The sequence below is a fragment of the Simochromis diagramma genome, unplaced genomic scaffold (genome assembly GCF_900408965.1).
Source record: "Simochromis diagramma unplaced genomic scaffold, fSimDia1.1 OVJJ01000682.1, whole genome shotgun sequence".
NCBI lineage: Eukaryota > Metazoa > Chordata > Actinopteri > Cichliformes > Cichlidae > Simochromis > Simochromis diagramma.
This window is the reverse complement of record NW_024387359.1, coordinates 316,018-333,876: the sequence shown is the minus strand read 5'-3', so window position 1 is coordinate 333,876 and position 17,859 is coordinate 316,018. Positions and strand designations below refer to the sequence as shown.

Genomic DNA, 17,859 nt, shown 5'->3' with positions numbered 1-17,859 from the left:
GTGTGAGAAAATGTAACTGAACTGAAGTGAATTGAATTGACTTTGTACTTATAGTCTTTTCACCGCTGCTGCTGTGGTTTCTTTGTACTCGATCACAGTGACATCACTCAGGCTGATCTCTGATTGGAGAAAATTAAAACGATAAACACTAAACACAGGAGCTCAGTTAAAGGAAATGTCAAATGAAGCATTAAATGTCATTATGAGTTCCCTATGCTGGGGACGTTACATTTATAGAGACGGAATTAAGCACATGTCGCCACGTTTGGCCCTGCCTCCCGGAGAGGTTTCACTCATGCTGCCCGGTCCTTGAAGGGGTGGACCAAAAAAAAAAAAAAAAAAAAGGACAGGCAGCAAAGGAAAAGGAAAAACATTGGCGACACCTGCAGACTCCTAACCTGCTCTCTCTCGGAGCAAAAACATGGAAACCTGAAAGAAGCGGAAAGAAACAACTCATTCGGAATAAAAGGTGCATTAATAAAGTATGTTTATTAGTTACAACTACTACGCGGAGCAGAAGCGAGCGGCTCAAACACTTTCCAAATAGACTCCCGGAGCGAGAAAGCGGAGGGAGGGAGGAAAGCGCAGCAGGTAATGGGAAGCTGATTCATCCTCACTCGGAAAAGTTCCGTTTCACGCAGATTTTCATTAAAGCTTAAAGGAAGGAGCAGTGTGCAGACAGCGAAACTGTTTTCATGTACTTTTTAATTTTTGTATATATATATTTTTTACTTGTTAATTGTTCACGTGAGGCGTGGATGGAGTGAAATGCTGGTGCGTTCACAGGTAAAAGGCAAAACGCGCGTTTTCCCCTGTCTATGTTGTCTATTCAAACCCGCTGTTGTGATCCCGGAGAGAGATAAATGATTCGTTTACTGACTGTATTTGACTGTTAAGTGCAGGGGTTTCGCTTCCTACTGACAGTAGCAGTGGAGATCATTTATTGTTCATAGGAGTGCTCACAATGTGTGCGGTCCCCCGTTTTCACTTCTTTGTGTGGCTGCTCCATGCATTAGTGTGAAAGCGAGGTTGCTTTCCTCTAAGTAATACCTTACATTCTGAGTCCGATAACTCTAATTTACGGAGACACTCATAAGTCGCCATACATCATTCATGAATTTGTGAACTCTTTTATTAAGTTTAAATACGTCATGTTGAAAAGTGTGGAGTTATGCAGTTGTCATTCACTGTGTGCATAAAAATGCTTTCGACAGCCTGTTTTTGCAGCTTGCCATGTGAACGGAAATTAAATAGTTTAACCGTGCGTCATCTGAAAAAGGGCTGATGAAGACAGGGTTTACATACTCCCATCTATGTATGTCAAAATGCTTTCCAAATGCTTTTTGACAGCGTGCGGTTATGTGTAATCTTTTTTCTGTTTTCTCACGCTCTGTTCTGGCGTGCCTGGCCACGACTCATATCAGGTTTCTCCTTCATACTGAATAGTCAGACTGAGGACAATGAATGACACTAATGCTTTGCATAGTATTAGAAAAAAATAGACAATAAACGTTGGGTTTAAAGTTAATCCGTAGATGGTGGTGTGCCTTACTTTGGTTTCCTGGTCATCCAATCTTTGTTTTCACCTGCAGTCTATTCAAAAGTTGTTTTTGAGCTCGTGAAGCTCAGGTGAGGTCTTCCTTCTGTGTTTGGACGTGAATCTTGTTTTGAACTTTCTATAAAGGGAAGATGAGCAGAACAATCGCATTTGTGGGCATTTAAAAAAAATCTGTAATAGGATAGATTAACCATCATTAGTTGTACATCACAGTAGTGTAATCCTATGGATATAAGTAAAAAAACTTATTTCACCCATTGATGTGCAAATCGATTTATAATTTCTATGTAGTCTTTTTTTCTTTTTGATATCCTGTCTTTCTCCATTAAATTTAAACTACCATCAGAATTAGATCCTGCTCTATTCTTAAAAATTTAGCTAGAAATTAAAATAATCATTTCCACCACTGTAAATGAATTGACCTGCCCACCTTTCCTTTACGTACTTTTATATGGAAGAAGTGGCATAATCAAAAAATATTCAACAATCATTAAAATATGTGTATTGAAATCAAAGCCGAGAAGAGTATTCAGTTAATAAATTAATAAACATGAAAGCATGATTCCTGATTTTGGTTGGTTAAAAAAAACCAACAACACAATTTTAACCATAATTTCTTCAAAAGTGTGAAAACTTGCATACTGGTAGATTTTTTTTAAAAAGGTTCATCTTTTAAAAGCAGGAAGTACTTAATCTACCCAAAACTATAGCTGTTTTTTCATTATGGTTACCATAAAAAAAATCCTCGATATTTTAGCCAGGACATTCACGTGGCTTACTTTCTACAATTAAATGAAAATTTTCCTAAAATAAAATCATGGCTACAGTTTATTCATGCAAGGGAGCCATTTATGGGTTAGGATTACATTAACATTCGGCTCATTTAATGGAATTTTTGCCTGTTTGGGACATGCAAAAAGTCTGCAGAGCCACAAGGCCTGCTGGATGTGCCCCAGCTGATGCAGATGAGTGTCTAGACAAAGCGCAGCCTGCAGACCTGCTGTGCAGCTTTGAAGTCATGCACTATTCACAGCTGAGACTGAAGTCACAGTGGATCAGGTGTGTGCTGATGATACAGTTACCCTTTCTACCACTGCTGTATCCTGTCTGAAGGCTATTGTTTTTCCATTCATGCAGGCAGCGAACTAAGCCCTATAAGAGTCTTCATCTTACTCACCTCAGGAAATGTTTTGAAACGTGGCACAAAAAAATAGCAAGCGATCTCTTGGTCCTGACTTTGGGAGACAGTGGGGCTAAGAGGAGGGTCAGATCTTGGAGGTTAAAGTTTCACGCCAAACAATAACATAAGTGCAATAAATTTGGTGCAACATTCAATGCTTCAGTTGTAGCATGGCTATAGGTTACATTAGGCGGTGCTGTTATTAACCCGATGTCATAGTAACACCTCTGTTTTGTCTCCAGGTCTTTGGTGGATGGAGAGAAAATGGACGTGAACCAGAGGGAGCTGCCTTTATATGTAAGTGACTACCTCCTTAGCTTGTGTGTGTCTGAGGTGTTTGCATAATGCAGGGTTGTCAAACTTATTCTGCATGATGGTCCACAGTTTCCATTTCTGTCAAAGACACATTTAATTCCAATTCATAGAAGAACAAGAAGTGCAATTTGAACAGCAGGTGTCTATTTTTTACATGCTTATTCTGAATTCTATTCTATATGGAAAAGTTGCTGTAGTAAATCAAAGAAATTGTCATTGGTCATTGCCCAAACTCTCTTGCAACTGCAAAACTGAAAGTCTTCATTAATATACAGAAAAAGTTTCATTTATTTTTCTGTGGACCCATTGTAAAAACAGAAATTTCTACAGGCGATAGTAAAAATTAAAAACAGAAGATTTTCTGTTCAAGTTTATCTATTAATTAGTCTGGTGTAATATGAACAACAATGGCAATGTGGGGTGGGGTGTGTGTGTGTGTGGGTGTGTGGGGGGGGGTATCTTTATCAGTAAGAAAAGCTGTGAAACTTAAGAAAACACAGTTGAAAGTACAAAATCTATGCCCTCTTTCATATACTCCAAAGCCATCAAGTGGCCCAGATTGAGGTCTTTGCCAGGCTGATACTGACCCCAAAGCCTTATGTTTCAGGCATGATTTTTTTTTTTTACCTCAGCAGAAGTGTTTCCCTCCAGCTATCCTCCTCCTCTCTCAGTCCTGACTCTCTCTGTGTGCACTGGTTGACTAGTGAGCCTTGTGTCGCAGGTGAAACCCAACCCAGCAGGGTTTCAGTCCCTGGGGAAGCCAGGCTCTACACAGCCGCCCACCACATGACAAGGGCTTCTGAAAGCATGGCTCCCATAGTGAACATGGGACTAAGAATAACAGAGTATTCTTGGCTCTTTAAAAACTACTGATTACACAAGTTAAAAAAAAAAAAAAGTGGATTTTCTTTTCTAAAATTGTCAAATTGTTGTCTTTTCAACTTTTTTTGTTTTAACTTTTGGACGTTTTAGTTTTGTTTCGCCATCTCTTTCTCTCTTTTCCTCGTTGCCTCTTTCACTCTCTCTCTGCCTATTCTCCTGTAAATGTGGAAGCCTGGGTGGGCCAGTCACTGAAGCGTTGCCAGATTTCTGGTAAGCGGAGTGTCTGCTTGTTTTGCTGTGTCACCAGTTTGAGAGAGGGATGGTGATGGGGGTGGGGGTCGCTTCGAAATCGTTGCCTCCATTCGCTCACAGAATCTGATGGAGGGCCGGTCTCGAGGCCCAGACATGTGAATCATTATGGGCGCTAGAACTTACACATACTAAGAGGAAGTGGTGTCTCCACCCTCAGAGGACACAGCTGAACAGGAGCAACTCTCAGGACTGAATGAGATCCAGATTTCAATGCTGGGCTTTGTGTAGACAAGCTGTGGCACACTGCTGTGATATAAAGACTCCTATTGTAGCATGCCTAGTAAAGTTTTATGGCGCACCTCCACGCACGCAACACAGTGCCATGCCCATAGCAAATACTGATGGACGAGATCAATGGAGAAGTGGCTGCCATGAGTTGGATGGAAAAAGCGTTGGGAGTTCCTGTGTGGAAGGAGATTTTATTGAGCTGTAGTTTAGCTTCAGGTTCATGCGAAAGTCATTTTGTTTGTCCAGGTGCATGATTGAATCAAACTTATGCCCCTGAAAGAAGAATGTGTGGCCATGTTGGTGAAATGGAAAGTGCAATTTTACCACAACAGAGGCTGAACTAACTACATTTCCAGTTGTAGCAACACCAGCAGCTTGCTTCTTTCTTGGTTTGCCACCACATTCGTTCATGCTTAAGGATCTGAAACTATTAATGAGGCTTAAATGTGATAAACTAGACAGCAGATTTTAAAAAAAATCCCAAAATTCTGCTGTTACTGCTATTATATAGAAATCTGCTTGACATATTTGTGTTCTGGAGGGGTAAATAGTAATTTTAACATTTTTTGTACATTATTTTATATTTTCCAGGTCATTTTAGTTGATCTAAATCTGTGGATTGCCAAATAAGGTGGTAAATAGGGTAACCATAACAACTGCTTAACATCAGGATGTTAGCAGTGCTGTTGTGAGCAAGTTAGCATAACAGCGTTAATGTTTATCTTAAGATGTTATGTCCAAGTGCTTGACCAATCCTGGATTTTTGTTGCCAAGGTTAGAGCTGAGCAGGGTTTTTAAGACAGACGCTGACACAATATTCAATATGCCGGCCAATAGTTTTTGGCTTTCAGAAATGAAACATAAATAAATTTCCCTAACATTTGTTATGTGCAGTTATTTATTTACACATGTATGCTGTGTCTGACTCTGCTTGGATCACGTGGTTGTTATGTTTGTGGTCTTCCAAACATATGTGGTTCCAACAAGGAAGTTGCAAAGTGCCTCTGCTGGACAAACTATGCAGTGTTAACATTCATAACATAGCTGAAGGGTGTTTTCACCTGGTTCCCTTTGTATTTTAAACTTGAATTTACTGGCTATTATAAATGCAGATACCAATTGATTGGCAAATAGCTAATATTGACAGATGATAATAAGAATAACCCAGGTTGATCCTGATACAATTATGGTACATTTTGTTGAAAAACAATTCTTTAAAATTGGCTCCATTTTTGTAATCTGGATTATTTTCTGTGAAAACGCTTTTGTATTGGCACATGTCAACATACCTGGCAGGACGATACATCTGTTATAGGCCAGTATCAGTTGTTAATATCAGCATATACTCACACATACACTTTATTAGAATAGAATAGCTTTTTGGCATTGTACAACAAAATTGTGGTTAAATATTTTTCGAGCAGAGGATGGTTTTGAGCCATCAACCTTTGGGTTATGGGCCCAGCACACTTCCACTGCGCCACTCTGCTTGGGACTCAGACTCACAATCCCTAATTTAGGGATTAGGTCACTGGGGCTACAGTACGCTAGGTACACTTGGTCAACTGCTCATTAATCCAAAAAGCAACTCAGGACATGTAAACATGGTTAAGATGACCTGCTCGGTTTGAGCATCAGAACTGGGGAGGCAGGTGATCAGACTGGTTGTTTGGTTGTAACCCAGCGGCCCCCAACCCCCGGGCCACGAGAGTTAAGGCTCGGTTGTTAAACTTATGGTTTTCAGGGTTTTTTTCAGTTTTTATCGTTACTTTTTTAAAATCGTTTTTATCGTTCCCTGGGTCTTTTCCCGTGTGTTATGAATACATCCTCCTTTTTTTGGTACGGGTACTGATTTTATTTTGTTGTTTTCATTCGCGGCACCTTAAAGGGCGGTCTGTGAAAATATTGTCGGACAAAAAAACGGTCCGTGGCCCAAAAAAGGTTGGGGACCGCTAGTTTAACCTACAACATTAAGAATTAAAGCTTTTCTGAAGGCAAAAGGGGTCCAACTTAATAGGAAGGTGTACTAAGTAAAGTGGCTGGTGAATGCATTGTTGGGCTCTACTTAAACCAGTACACATCTGCTTGCAAGGCTCTTTTTTTTCCTTAACAGCAGCTTTTATCTCAGCGCAGTACTGCCACATTTTGACAAATGAAGATAGATTGCGTGTCTCCTTATTACAATGTTTGTTAGATTGCGAGTGTGGTTTGTGTAGTGTAATGGTGGTTTCCTTTAAACTAGCAGGTATGTGTGTGTGTAATGGTTTATGGGGTTTTTTCCCCTTTAAGTGCTGTGATGATTGTGTTTGCTTTTCACATGTCAAACCAACAGAAAGACTCACGTTTCCAAATATTTATTGATGCGGAACAAGAAAGTTGTCCATAAAGGATAAAACAACATTACTTCACCAAATAGACACGCTCTCCTATTACAGCTGCTTTCTCAGATGTCGTAATTATTCATTTCAGTACTTCTTGAGAATATTATGTAACAGCTAGTCTACTGACAGGACTTTTCTTTGAGATGAATGGTTGTGGCACTGCACCAGCCCCTTTTGACATGTAGACTAGTTATTAGTATCCCATTTGCACAGCAGATTAAATCAGAGGTATGTGTCTCAGCTGAGCATGAGAAAAGGCCTTCAGCACTAGCTGGTTGTCACTCTCAAGACTCTGGAGTTTATGTTAGTTCAGATGTGAACAGCCCATAGTGTCGCTATGGTAGTGTGTGACGTACTGTCACATACTTGTGGTTGGACAATTGTTTTGCTTAATGTAATGCCTTTGTGTGTGAACGTTCATGAGCATATCATCTTAGAGCATGTGGAAGTAAGTGGAACGGTGGCCTCTGTTGTTCTTTGATCAAATTAAATAGGCTATGAGGGTTTATAGTGACTCTATGATTATAGCAGACTCCATTGCACAGTGCAGTTTTTCTTAATGATACCAAATGTTATTTGTGTTGGTTATTAAACTGAAATAACTATGCTTGAGAGCTGACATCAATAGGTCTTTGCACTGAGGGGAGCTAACTGTTATTGGAGCTGTTTTTGTTGTTGCGGTGGCACTGATCTTACTCCCCTGACGTCACCCGTGTGATACACTCAGGAGATCATGGCAAAGAGCTGTAGAGCTGACAACTACAGGTTTCCTGGAGACCGGGCAGCAGATTTGATGTTGTTTTTCCTCCCACCCCCCACACTGAATGGACAATAACATGCGGAGGTTATAAGACCATCTCTCTGGTGTATCATTGGATTTAGTGTTTTAATAAAAATAAACATTAAAAACAAAGCAGCCCAGTTGTTATGTCACACAACAGCAAAAGCACCTTGTGGATTCATAGCAGGCATATATGAAAAACCTTGTATTCATAACTAAATATACTCCCCGACCTTCAAACTTGCCACGTGGAAGGCATGAAGTAAAAAACCACAAGGTGTTGAATATTTCATTGTTACTGGATCAGGTTGTGTCATGACGGTGCTCTGGAAAAAAGGCCATAGATCACATCGGTGTGTTGTCATATCACAACCCCAGCCAACCTCTGTTCTAATCTCCAAGGCTCAGGAGGTACAGATTTGTCTGATCAAATTTTGCCCCTCTTAAAGTAATATTGTCTGAGGCTATGGGACAATGTTGAGACAATTGAGTGGAAACTATATCCTCTGTGCAGGATTCAAAATGCAATCAAACAATATTGTGTGATGTGTCTTTTATAGACATTTACAAAGGAATACAGTATAAAAAAATACAGAAAACTGCACATAGCATTAATATCTAAATAAATTCTTTATGAATGACTCTTCATGTGGAGTTAGACTTACAGGAAATAACGAAGGCTACACAAGCAGCAGGATGAAATCTTATCTTCTGTTATGCGGAAAAACAATCAGAGATAAGTGTGCACTAAGTGGTACTGCAGCTAACCGCTGAAAACGGAGAAACTGCAGCTTGAGTCAGACCTGTTTATCACTTTCAAATAGCAGCCTCGCAAACAACAGGAAGATAGCAACTCTTGAAACCCCCATGGGTTTCCAAAGAACAGGGGTAAAGGTTAGAAATTTGACTGGAACCAGATTTTAAGTGCAGTTGAAATGATTATAGACTTTTTGTTTTGTTTTGTTTTTGTTTCCATGGGAAAGATTGACCCATACTCGCATGTATAATATAGGTCAAAACATGTTTGAAGACATAAGTTGTCCTGAGAAAAAAATTCCTTGAAAGTGAAATCACTGCAGGCACTGCAAATGCATTAGAAAGTGACATGTTTTAGATAAGAGTATTGCACACAATGTATCTGGAACGTCAGAGTCCGGACAAACTGTTTGCCGACTCTCTTATGGACGAACACAATACCAAGTAGATGAATTCCAGTGTTGAGCTATCTATACTGGCACGAGGACAGTGTTTACAGAGAACAGTTGTCCTTCCAGCATATTCCTGCTTCGATGTCATTGTGTTTTCTTTGCAATGTATGAGCTGGAATGCAAGAAAACCTTGGTGGTTTTTGCTGGTGTTTGTGTACAAACAGAATAAGTCAGTGCCGTCATGTTTCCTGCTGATATCCTTAAAAGATGGTAAAGTTATGACAGTGGTATAGTCGGATAATGCAGGAAAAAAGGCTAGAGTGGGTTAAAAAGTAGAATCTCTTCATAGGATAGATTGTGAGAACTTAAGAGCCCCTGTTTTCTTCCTGGGAAAACACAACAGGAGGGTTAAGTACAAGGAGTGCAGTAAAAGTTGTGAAACTAAATCGCCCATTTTTTGCCTTTTTAAGTTCGGGTTTCTTACAGTATAGGTCACACTTAGTGGCTCGGTCACACTAGATTTAAAATAGGATGGCCTGTTTTTACATTTTGCATCCTAGGAACAACTGGTGGTTTCCCAATAATTGCATAAACTTTTTTTGTGTTTGGTGGTATTATTGTAGGGTCTGCCTTACAATATGAAGCGCCTTGAGGCGACTGTTGTTGTGATTTGGCGCTATATAAATAAAATTGAATTGAATTGACAGATTGTAAGTAGTTGCAGTGATCATTTGGTCACCAAGAAGTTGAATGATAAGCCACAGGTAGCATGGTGGGAGGCAACTTGTCTCCAAACAGTCACAGTCTGACTTGGACTGACTACAACCACACTGTGACAGATTGGTAAAGATTTGCAGATAATTGCTGTCTGATTTAAAAATGCAGATGGATTGTCAAGATGAGCACAAGTCACCTGGGACAAGTTTCTTTGCATATGTGGGCTTGATTCAACCGGTTGCCAACTGACTATACAATCAAGGTTGCTGAGCATCTGTGCCATTTTGTCTCTAATTTTGTGAAGGAATTTCTGAATATATATTTCAAATACATGAGGTTCTGGCTGGACTCTGAATGTAAGTAGTTAATGCAAATTAATGTTTAGTGAGAAATTCTGTGCATGTTGATGGCAGTAGATTCGCAATAAGTTCATGATTATCATCGATGTATCAGAGTTAATTGCTTTGTTATCACATTCTCTTGCACACTGACAGCAGAGTGGCTCTGTCTTATTACTGTTTTATCACTGTCTTGATGCACAAAAGTTGCTCTGAATGGCAACTGATTGCAAGTTCTTGCAAACTTGGTACACATCTTTGAAACATCATCATTGGACTCAATCGCATAAGTTGGTGATTTCTAGCCAAAGTGATAGAATATTCTTCAGTTCTACTAGAAATCATGCTCAAGGGTGATAATATTGCCTGACTTTCTGTTTCTCAAACCAGGGACAAGTGGAGGCTCATGTAAGGCTGCAAACCAGAGTTTCTGAACATGCAGATTTCTACATTGTTGTACAAGGCTCTAGACTTGCACACGTGATTACAGCAAAAAGAGCCAATGATGGCTTGAGTCTCTGCTTCACAGTTCCAGGTATGTCCTTTAGTCAACCACTTTGGCTCTCACGTTGTCATCACTTCCTGCTTTGATTTTTTTAAATGATTTTCTCTATATTCCACAGGCCACAACCTTGAGGAAGTTGTTTCTGTCACATCCTACTTTCACATTGAGAACAAAGTCAAACCTTGTGAGGGGGAAGCGTCCTTTAAGTACGTCAGGGATGATGCCCAGGAAGTAGCAGAATACCTAAGTGAAAACAGAGACCAGCTTGACCCCCAGAGCTTCTTAGAGATCTTGAAGAAGTTTCCTTGTTGCGCACAGGGAGAGGATGATGAGCTCTTTGTTGAACAGTTAGCTCACCTTGAGCAGGAGATCAATAAAAGTTCAGCTGATCTTCGGCTGCTGGATGAGAAGATCACACATGCTTTGGCTAACATGGATTACCCTCAGCAGTGGAAAACAGATGGCCAACCTAAAGAAGGTAATGAAATGAAACGTCCAACTTTAAGTCGGAGGTTAGTTTCTGGAGACTTCAGTTAACCACTTGCATCTCAGGTTTCTATCTCTAAAGCCCAAATGTGTTTTCGTATTATTTTTGCTTCATGTTCTTTTTCCATGGTAGAATAATTGTACACCACACATCTTTAATGACTTTAAAAAGTACAATTGTGGGTACACAACTTTGAATTTATTTTGAAGCTTTCATCCACACAGGCTCAAATATATACATGCTTTGACTTTAAACTTTTACGTGGTGCTGAAGATTCTTTTATGTCTTTTAATGTGACAAGGTGAAGGCCTATTAACATCTCGTTAATAATCACGATTCAATCATGATTCAATCATGATTAACTGTTTTTTTTTGCCAGCAATAAAACAAATTGTTTGACAGCACTCATTAGATTGACCAATACTCTGAAAAATGGGAATGTCCAAGTAATAACGGTAGATTTACACAAGTTGAGGTCTCTTGAAGCCATTTCTAAATAATCAGAGATTGCAAGATCATTAGATCAAACAACTGTAAGCAATCACAAGTTTTTTGGATATGTTGGCACTTGCCAAGGTCTGGAAGAAAACCCAACCTGTCAGCCTCAGATGAGAGGAACTTGGTTAGAATGTTCAAGAACAACCCAGGAACCACCAACTCAAGCCTGACATGACCTGTAAACTGCAGGAATACCAGTCGCTGTTCTCAGTGGAACGTGTTTTGCGTCATCAACAAATGAGAGGGCACTGATAAAGGAAATCAACTAAAATTTGCAGCTGCCCACATGGACAAGTCAAATCCCTTCTGGAGAAAAGTTTTATGGGCATAAGACAGAAAGATTGAGCTCTTTTGTCACATTGACAAGAGTTTGTTTGGAGGCAGGTAAGGTAAAGGTAAGGTTTTCAAACCCAAGAAGACTACACTAACTGTTAAGCACAGTGGTGGCAGCATCATGCTTTGGGGCTGTTTTGCTGCTGTGGTACTGATACCAACTGAATGTTACAACAGGAGAGTGATACACAATCCCAAATACACATCAGAAAGGCTTTTACCAATACTGCTAAGAAGAGTGGTCAAATATCCATCCAAAATTATGCTACAAGCTAGTTAAAGTGTCTGGTCAATGTGCAATTGTTATCGGGAAATTTAACCAAATACTGTTGTGCCTTTGTGCTTTAGAGAAAATCCAAAATAAATGTAAACTTGTGCATAGATTTTTAAAAAAAAAAAAGTAAAATCTATGCTGTAAAAATATTCCACCCTGGAAAAAGAAATTTTCAAAAAAATTATTAAAAGCTGCAAATTAGCATGATGAGTGTATGGAAACTTGGTCAAGTTTAATATAATAAGGACAGTCTCTTGGCTGTCTAACGATGCCACTGAGAGTGGATATGCCTAATATCATGACTTCAGCCACACAGCTCTGGCTGTGAGTAGAGAAACCCCACCCACTTGCCAGTCAACACTGTTAAAAAGGGGCAGCCAATCAGAAAAGTTGACCTTAAAGGGAAATATGGGGAAACTGTTGGTTTCAGACAGAGATGAAACTGAGTGGTTGCAGCAAGGTCTGGTATTAGATAATATAAAACAATAAATAAAACATTGTGCTAGAAAGGAGCACACAAGGTGCCTACTATCTTCACATGTTGATATCACAAAAGTAAAGTTATTGAATCATTTGGAAAACATTTTTTTGTAGTTTTGAGGAAAGGAACGTATTAATCCTTCAGGTCATTATTGCTCTGGTGCTCTGGTGTTCAGTGGTTTCAAACCCAATGAGATCTGACTGTGCGGCTCACCTCAGTCATCACATGATTCAGAGGACCAGGCAGCCAGTCGGGCAGAGGCTGGTTTGCTCCAAAGACAAAGTAATTATTGCCATTATTCTTTCTTGGTCAGATTAGAGTTGTCCTGCAGACCTCCGTGGCTGCTAAATCAACTTCCACAACCCTTTGCACTACACTCCCATTGCTAGAGTTTCTGGCATTTAGCCTTAGATTGAGTTATTTATTATGTTTTGTGCTATCCTTTGTAATGAAAAGGATTAAAATGCTCAACAGTATAACAAAATTTTAATAAAAATAAGAAATTAGGAATTACATATCCTGGTCCAGCTGTTTCATTATGCCTTTACAATTCCAGACTGTTTGTATTCATCATAAGCAGAAAAAGCAAATGAGACTATAGGCAGCCTAAAGCAGCATATTCACATGTAGTGCTAAAGGCTGCATTCAGACTGTGTGTGTGTGTCCTTATATTTGACAATGCATGTATGGTCATGGTTTGCTTAAAAAAAAAAAAGCAAATGCTGATGCAAAGCTTGGGTGTGGTGCAAATTCAAAGTAGCTCTTGGCCCCCATAGCCATGCGGTGCACTATTTGCAATGGCAACAATTTGACAATGACGTGCTTGTTTGTTGAACTTTGCATAAAGAGCATGTGCAGCATTCGCAGCCCTCTCCAAACTGGGTCACGATTTAATGGCACCATTGTTGAGGCGGCAGGACATTTCAGTTCATTTTGGGGTTTCAACAAGAATTGGAAAGGAGAAGAGAAATAGTTGAATTCTTCTGCACATTGTTTCTGCACTGGAAAGATGGTACCATGGTAACTCTCACCCACAGACGGGGGGAAGACCCAGAAGATAAAATCTTTTTTAAAGTTTCTTCCTGAGCTTACAAGACGACAACGATGTAGAGAGAAGGATTTTACTGGTAGTTTTTCGCTTGCTCTTTCCTGCTGCCCTACATTAGACTACAGACTGTTAAAAGATCAGTCAGTCATAGGGAATAACGACTGCTGACATGTCCTCATACTCATTGTTTATGCTACTCCAGTGAACAGGAGGCTAGATCTAGCAACTGTGTCACAGCAGGTGTTTGCTTAGGAAAGCATTTGGTTTTAGTTGGCAATGATAATATTCATATAGTGCATACAGGCATAACGCAGAGTCACTCATTCCTTATATGCACAGTGCCCTGCTGCTGTGTTGATGCACTGGAAGTCTATTTGAAATAGCAGGAAAAGTTCTGGATTCTTGAAGCTAATACCGCTTTTGATATTTAGGATTTCCAAATACATTCATATTGACTAAAAGTCATTTTTGTTTACATGAACAAATCACACAAACAATTCTGACATTGATTACTCAGAAGACACATGCTAAGAAGGCTGTTTTACATGTGTCAGCGCTTTTTAAACATCTCCTCGATTGAAAGATTATTCAGCATCTTTCTCCCTCCAGATAATTCTCTCTTTTCTTTTCTTTTTCTCCAGCTGTCAAACCTCATCCCAGAGAAACCCTTCTCCACGTTGCGGTGCGTTTGGGTTTGGTTCACCTTGCCCGATTCTTAATTCACCAACCAAGAGGTCAAAGGGCATTGACCTTACCCAATCAGGATGGAGACACACCCCTCCAGTTGGCTCAAAAGTCTGGACAGCATGCCATGTTCATGCTGCTAGCAGCGTAAGACTCTTATTATTTTACTGTTGTCTCTTTTCGACTATTGAAAGGTAGTAGTATTTTCCTTTTGAAGGTATTACTGTAATATCGTAAATAATTGCTTTATGAAGTAAATGATGAGTAATGATGAAAAAAATTAAGATGGAAATATACACAAAGTGCACATGCATAAAATGTCAGAGAATTTATTTTAAATATGATAAACCTCTAACATTTCCACATGCAGTAATAACATTGTAAAGACTGAGCTTGAGAAGTATGTACAATAGCTGATATATTGGGGATTATTGTAGTAAATCTTTTCCTCATCAGCTCTCCAGGTCCTGCAGTCAGCCCTCTTCCTGGTGTGTGGTGCTTGTGGTCCAACAGTTCTTACATGCTGAGGTTCTGTCCTGGGACCGACTCTCTAGCCCTCTCTGTGAGGCATACCCCGGGAAGCTCCCCTCAGGATAGCATCATGGTCCTGCGAGAAAGACTAGAAGACTTCAGTGTTTCTAAAATGGTGAGAATAAACCACAGGGGATGTCTGTTAAAAAATTTAGGGAAGAAAATGCAAAAGACTGTTCCAATGCCTGTCTGTGCTTGATGTAAAGTTATGTTGTCAAGTTAAGGCCATATCATAAGTTTAGTAAACCCTTGTGTAAACACTCATGCTCTTTAACAATCATAGGTTTTGATAAGAGTGAAGCAGTAAATACATTACCTCTGCAGTACAGTAAAACGAAGGGCACGAGGGAAGAAAATGAATGACGTTAGCTGATGATAACAGGCTTAAGGGGATTACCTTAAAGAGCGAGAAGCCAAAGCAAATTGTTTCAGGCAGAGGATAAGCTGAGGGGTCGCATCAAGGCCTGTTATAAGGCGAATAAGGATTATTTTGAACTGTGAATCATGTGAAACTAAATAGCAGTGTCCACGAGTTTAAATATGGAGTTAAAAATCAATATAATGAGTCCACCTTTAATGTTTGGACACACTTGAAAATCCTTTTGTGAGCTAATAAAGCAAACATTGGTTCGACCTCTCCAATAACTCTGTGACCTGCTCCCTGTTGATAACCCAATCAGACCACTCAGGTCATCAGGTGCAGCTCTTAACTATTCCCAGAATTAGATCTAAGTGAGCTGAGGGAGCTTTCAGTTAATGTGGTCCTGTTCTTTGGAACATAATGCCTGCTGACCTGAGGTCAGTTACAAATGGGTCTACACTCAGAAAAACCAATAGAAAGATTTTGAGTTTCTGTTCTCACAGGCTTATAATTAATATCTATGTGTGGACGTGTGTGTGGGTGTGTGTGTTAAGTAGGGCTGGGTATCGTCACTGATTTCTAGAATCGTTTCGATTCTGATTCACAAGGTCCCGAATCGATTCGATTCGATTCGATTTGAATCTGGGAAATTTTGACTCAGTCAGAAATATTATAATTCTGATCACGTATCAGTACATTTCCATATTTTTATAGCTATAAAAACAAAGCTGACACTTGAGACTTTATCAAAGGTGTGAGCATCACAGCAGATGCCTTTGTGTCAAAGTAGCTGAGGATAAAACACAGAAAAACATGAAGGTGACTTTCCTTGCCTGGGATTTTATAGCAGATAACCTTAAAAATATTCTGCAGTAGATCAAAAATGAAAGAAAGTCATCAATCAACATATGAACAGTACCTGATGCTGCTGAAGTGAAGCAGAGCAAAGTTACAGAGGTTTGTTTAGAGTCCGTGCCGTCGGGTGAGAAAGCCACATCTCACTGATTCTGATCCGTCGGCAGGTCCGCGCTTTGTGTTTACGTCTTTGTGCAGAATCCGTGTTCCTGCTCTCTTTTACTGTTTTAGCGGTTGTTGAAATTTTGTGAGGTTTAACCTGGCATTTCGGGCAAAATAAATTTATATTAAAAAATCAATTCAGGATCGACATCACGTTATCCAAGCTAGAATCGATTTTAATTGATAAATCGATAATCAAAACCCACCCATAGTGTTAAGCACATTGAGTTTAAATGTAATGAAATGTGCTCTATAAACAAAATTGACATTGATATTGAAATTAGTGTCATTCATACTAGCAAAAACAAAGCAAAGGCCGACCTACACTGAACTTCACATCTGAAGCAAACGCAAACAGAGACATTTGACATTCCTGGATGATGAATACTCAAATGAAAAAACATAGCGATGTTAATAATGGATGTGTGATGTTGTTCATGCAAAGTTTGGTTCAGATTGGCCCATCTGTATGTGAGTACATATGGACATACATCCATACACAGTTTGTATATACACATATTATAGTAAGACTGCAGTAGTGACTAAATAATTGTACTTTATCATATGTCATGTTTCTTTGTACAGTTCATGGCAGTTTTAATTTACTCAAACATCTGTTTCTGTCCAAGATCAATGTGCTCAGAGCTGATACTGTGGTGGGCAAGAGGGATACGGATGAAGGTGTTCGGACTAACAAAGGTAAGTTCTGAATTAAACTAATGTGTAGCATTGTGGTCAATTTGTGTTCATAATATCAGAGAAATTGATTACTTTCAGGCTTTTATCTGAAAAATATTAGGCCAATGTTTATCCAGCCTTTCGTGTACTTTGTATGGGGCCGGTCTCTAACCACATGCCCAACTTATCACTGTATCCAAGATGGCGGGATAACATGGCAGCATCCACAAACCGGTGTCTGTTCCTGTGTATTTTTATGGATTAATTCCAAATTTGTACATTAGAAGATGTAATTACACACTAATCAGTCTATATTTATGAGCACAGCAGTATTTCTTCTATTAAATAACCTCAAAATGCAGCTGATTGTACCTTTAATGGAAGTCTTCACCAGAAATGTTGGATTAGAATTATGGATTTTAGAATAAAGAATGGTCTTCGACCGTACTAATTGACAGTAAATATAAGAAATAGCTTTAATCAAGTTTGTCCTTACCCATGTTATTACTACAGAAGCAGTGGTTGAGCTCAGTCCACACCAAAGCAGTGTCTTGTCCCATATTACATGGACTTTCCGGCTGTGTAACCCCCCCCACCCACACACACACACACACACACACACACACACACACACACACACACACACACACACACACACACACACACACACACAACAAAAAAAAGGTTCATAAACACACATGTCAGTACTGTTTCTTCCATGAACTTAGTCATGATCCAAATTCTTGATTGACAGATAATAAACTGATCATTGCATTTTTCAATATTTCAGATCACTTACTCTCATATTTGGACTTTGGACTGTTTTGTCAGACAAAACTAGCAGTATAAAGACTTCATCCCAGGCTCTAAGAACCTGTAGCGGTCATTTCTAAACTGCTTTCTGATGCTTTGTAGCCGAAACAAAGTGTTTGATTTGTCAAAAATAACAATCAAAGGATTTTGCAATAATGAAAATAATAATTACTTACAACCCTGCTATTGTCATCACACTGATCTGCGCGTGTGCAAACAGCTCATGCGTGTTGTCTGCCTGCGGTGGCATGCAAGTTTGGAGACTTTACTCTGGAGCAGTGGAAAAATGAACAGCCACAGATTCACTTGAGCAAACAGTGGTATGATCAGACATCCATCACTTAGGACCTAAAGAGACTAGAAAAACAC

At 39.5% G+C, this 17,859-nt stretch overlaps 1 protein-coding gene across 5 annotated transcripts in view; it reads left to right on the top strand.

Moving 5' to 3' along the window:
- The first annotated feature begins 332 nt into the window (after window positions 1-332).
- arhgef28a (Rho guanine nucleotide exchange factor (GEF) 28a) overlaps window positions 333-17,859 on the top strand; it is a 57,190-nt gene continuing 39,663 nt past the window's right edge. For 3 of the 5 annotated variants that reach the window (XM_040007250.1, XM_040007251.1, XM_040007248.1), the window contains exons 1-7: window positions 333-591; window positions 2,981-3,035; window positions 10,171-10,315; window positions 10,404-10,763; window positions 14,048-14,237; window positions 14,547-14,736; window positions 16,629-16,698. In XM_040007250.1, coding sequence (XP_039863184.1) covers window positions 3,003-3,035; window positions 10,171-10,315; window positions 10,404-10,763; window positions 14,048-14,237; window positions 14,547-14,736; window positions 16,629-16,698 — 988 coding nt within the window. In that variant the 5' untranslated portion in view covers window positions 333-591; window positions 2,981-3,002. The remainder of the gene's footprint in view (window positions 592-2,980; window positions 3,036-10,170; window positions 10,316-10,403; window positions 10,764-14,047; window positions 14,238-14,546; window positions 14,737-16,628; window positions 16,699-17,859) is intronic. The other 2 variants (XM_040007252.1, XM_040007249.1) reach the window with 2 other exon arrangements.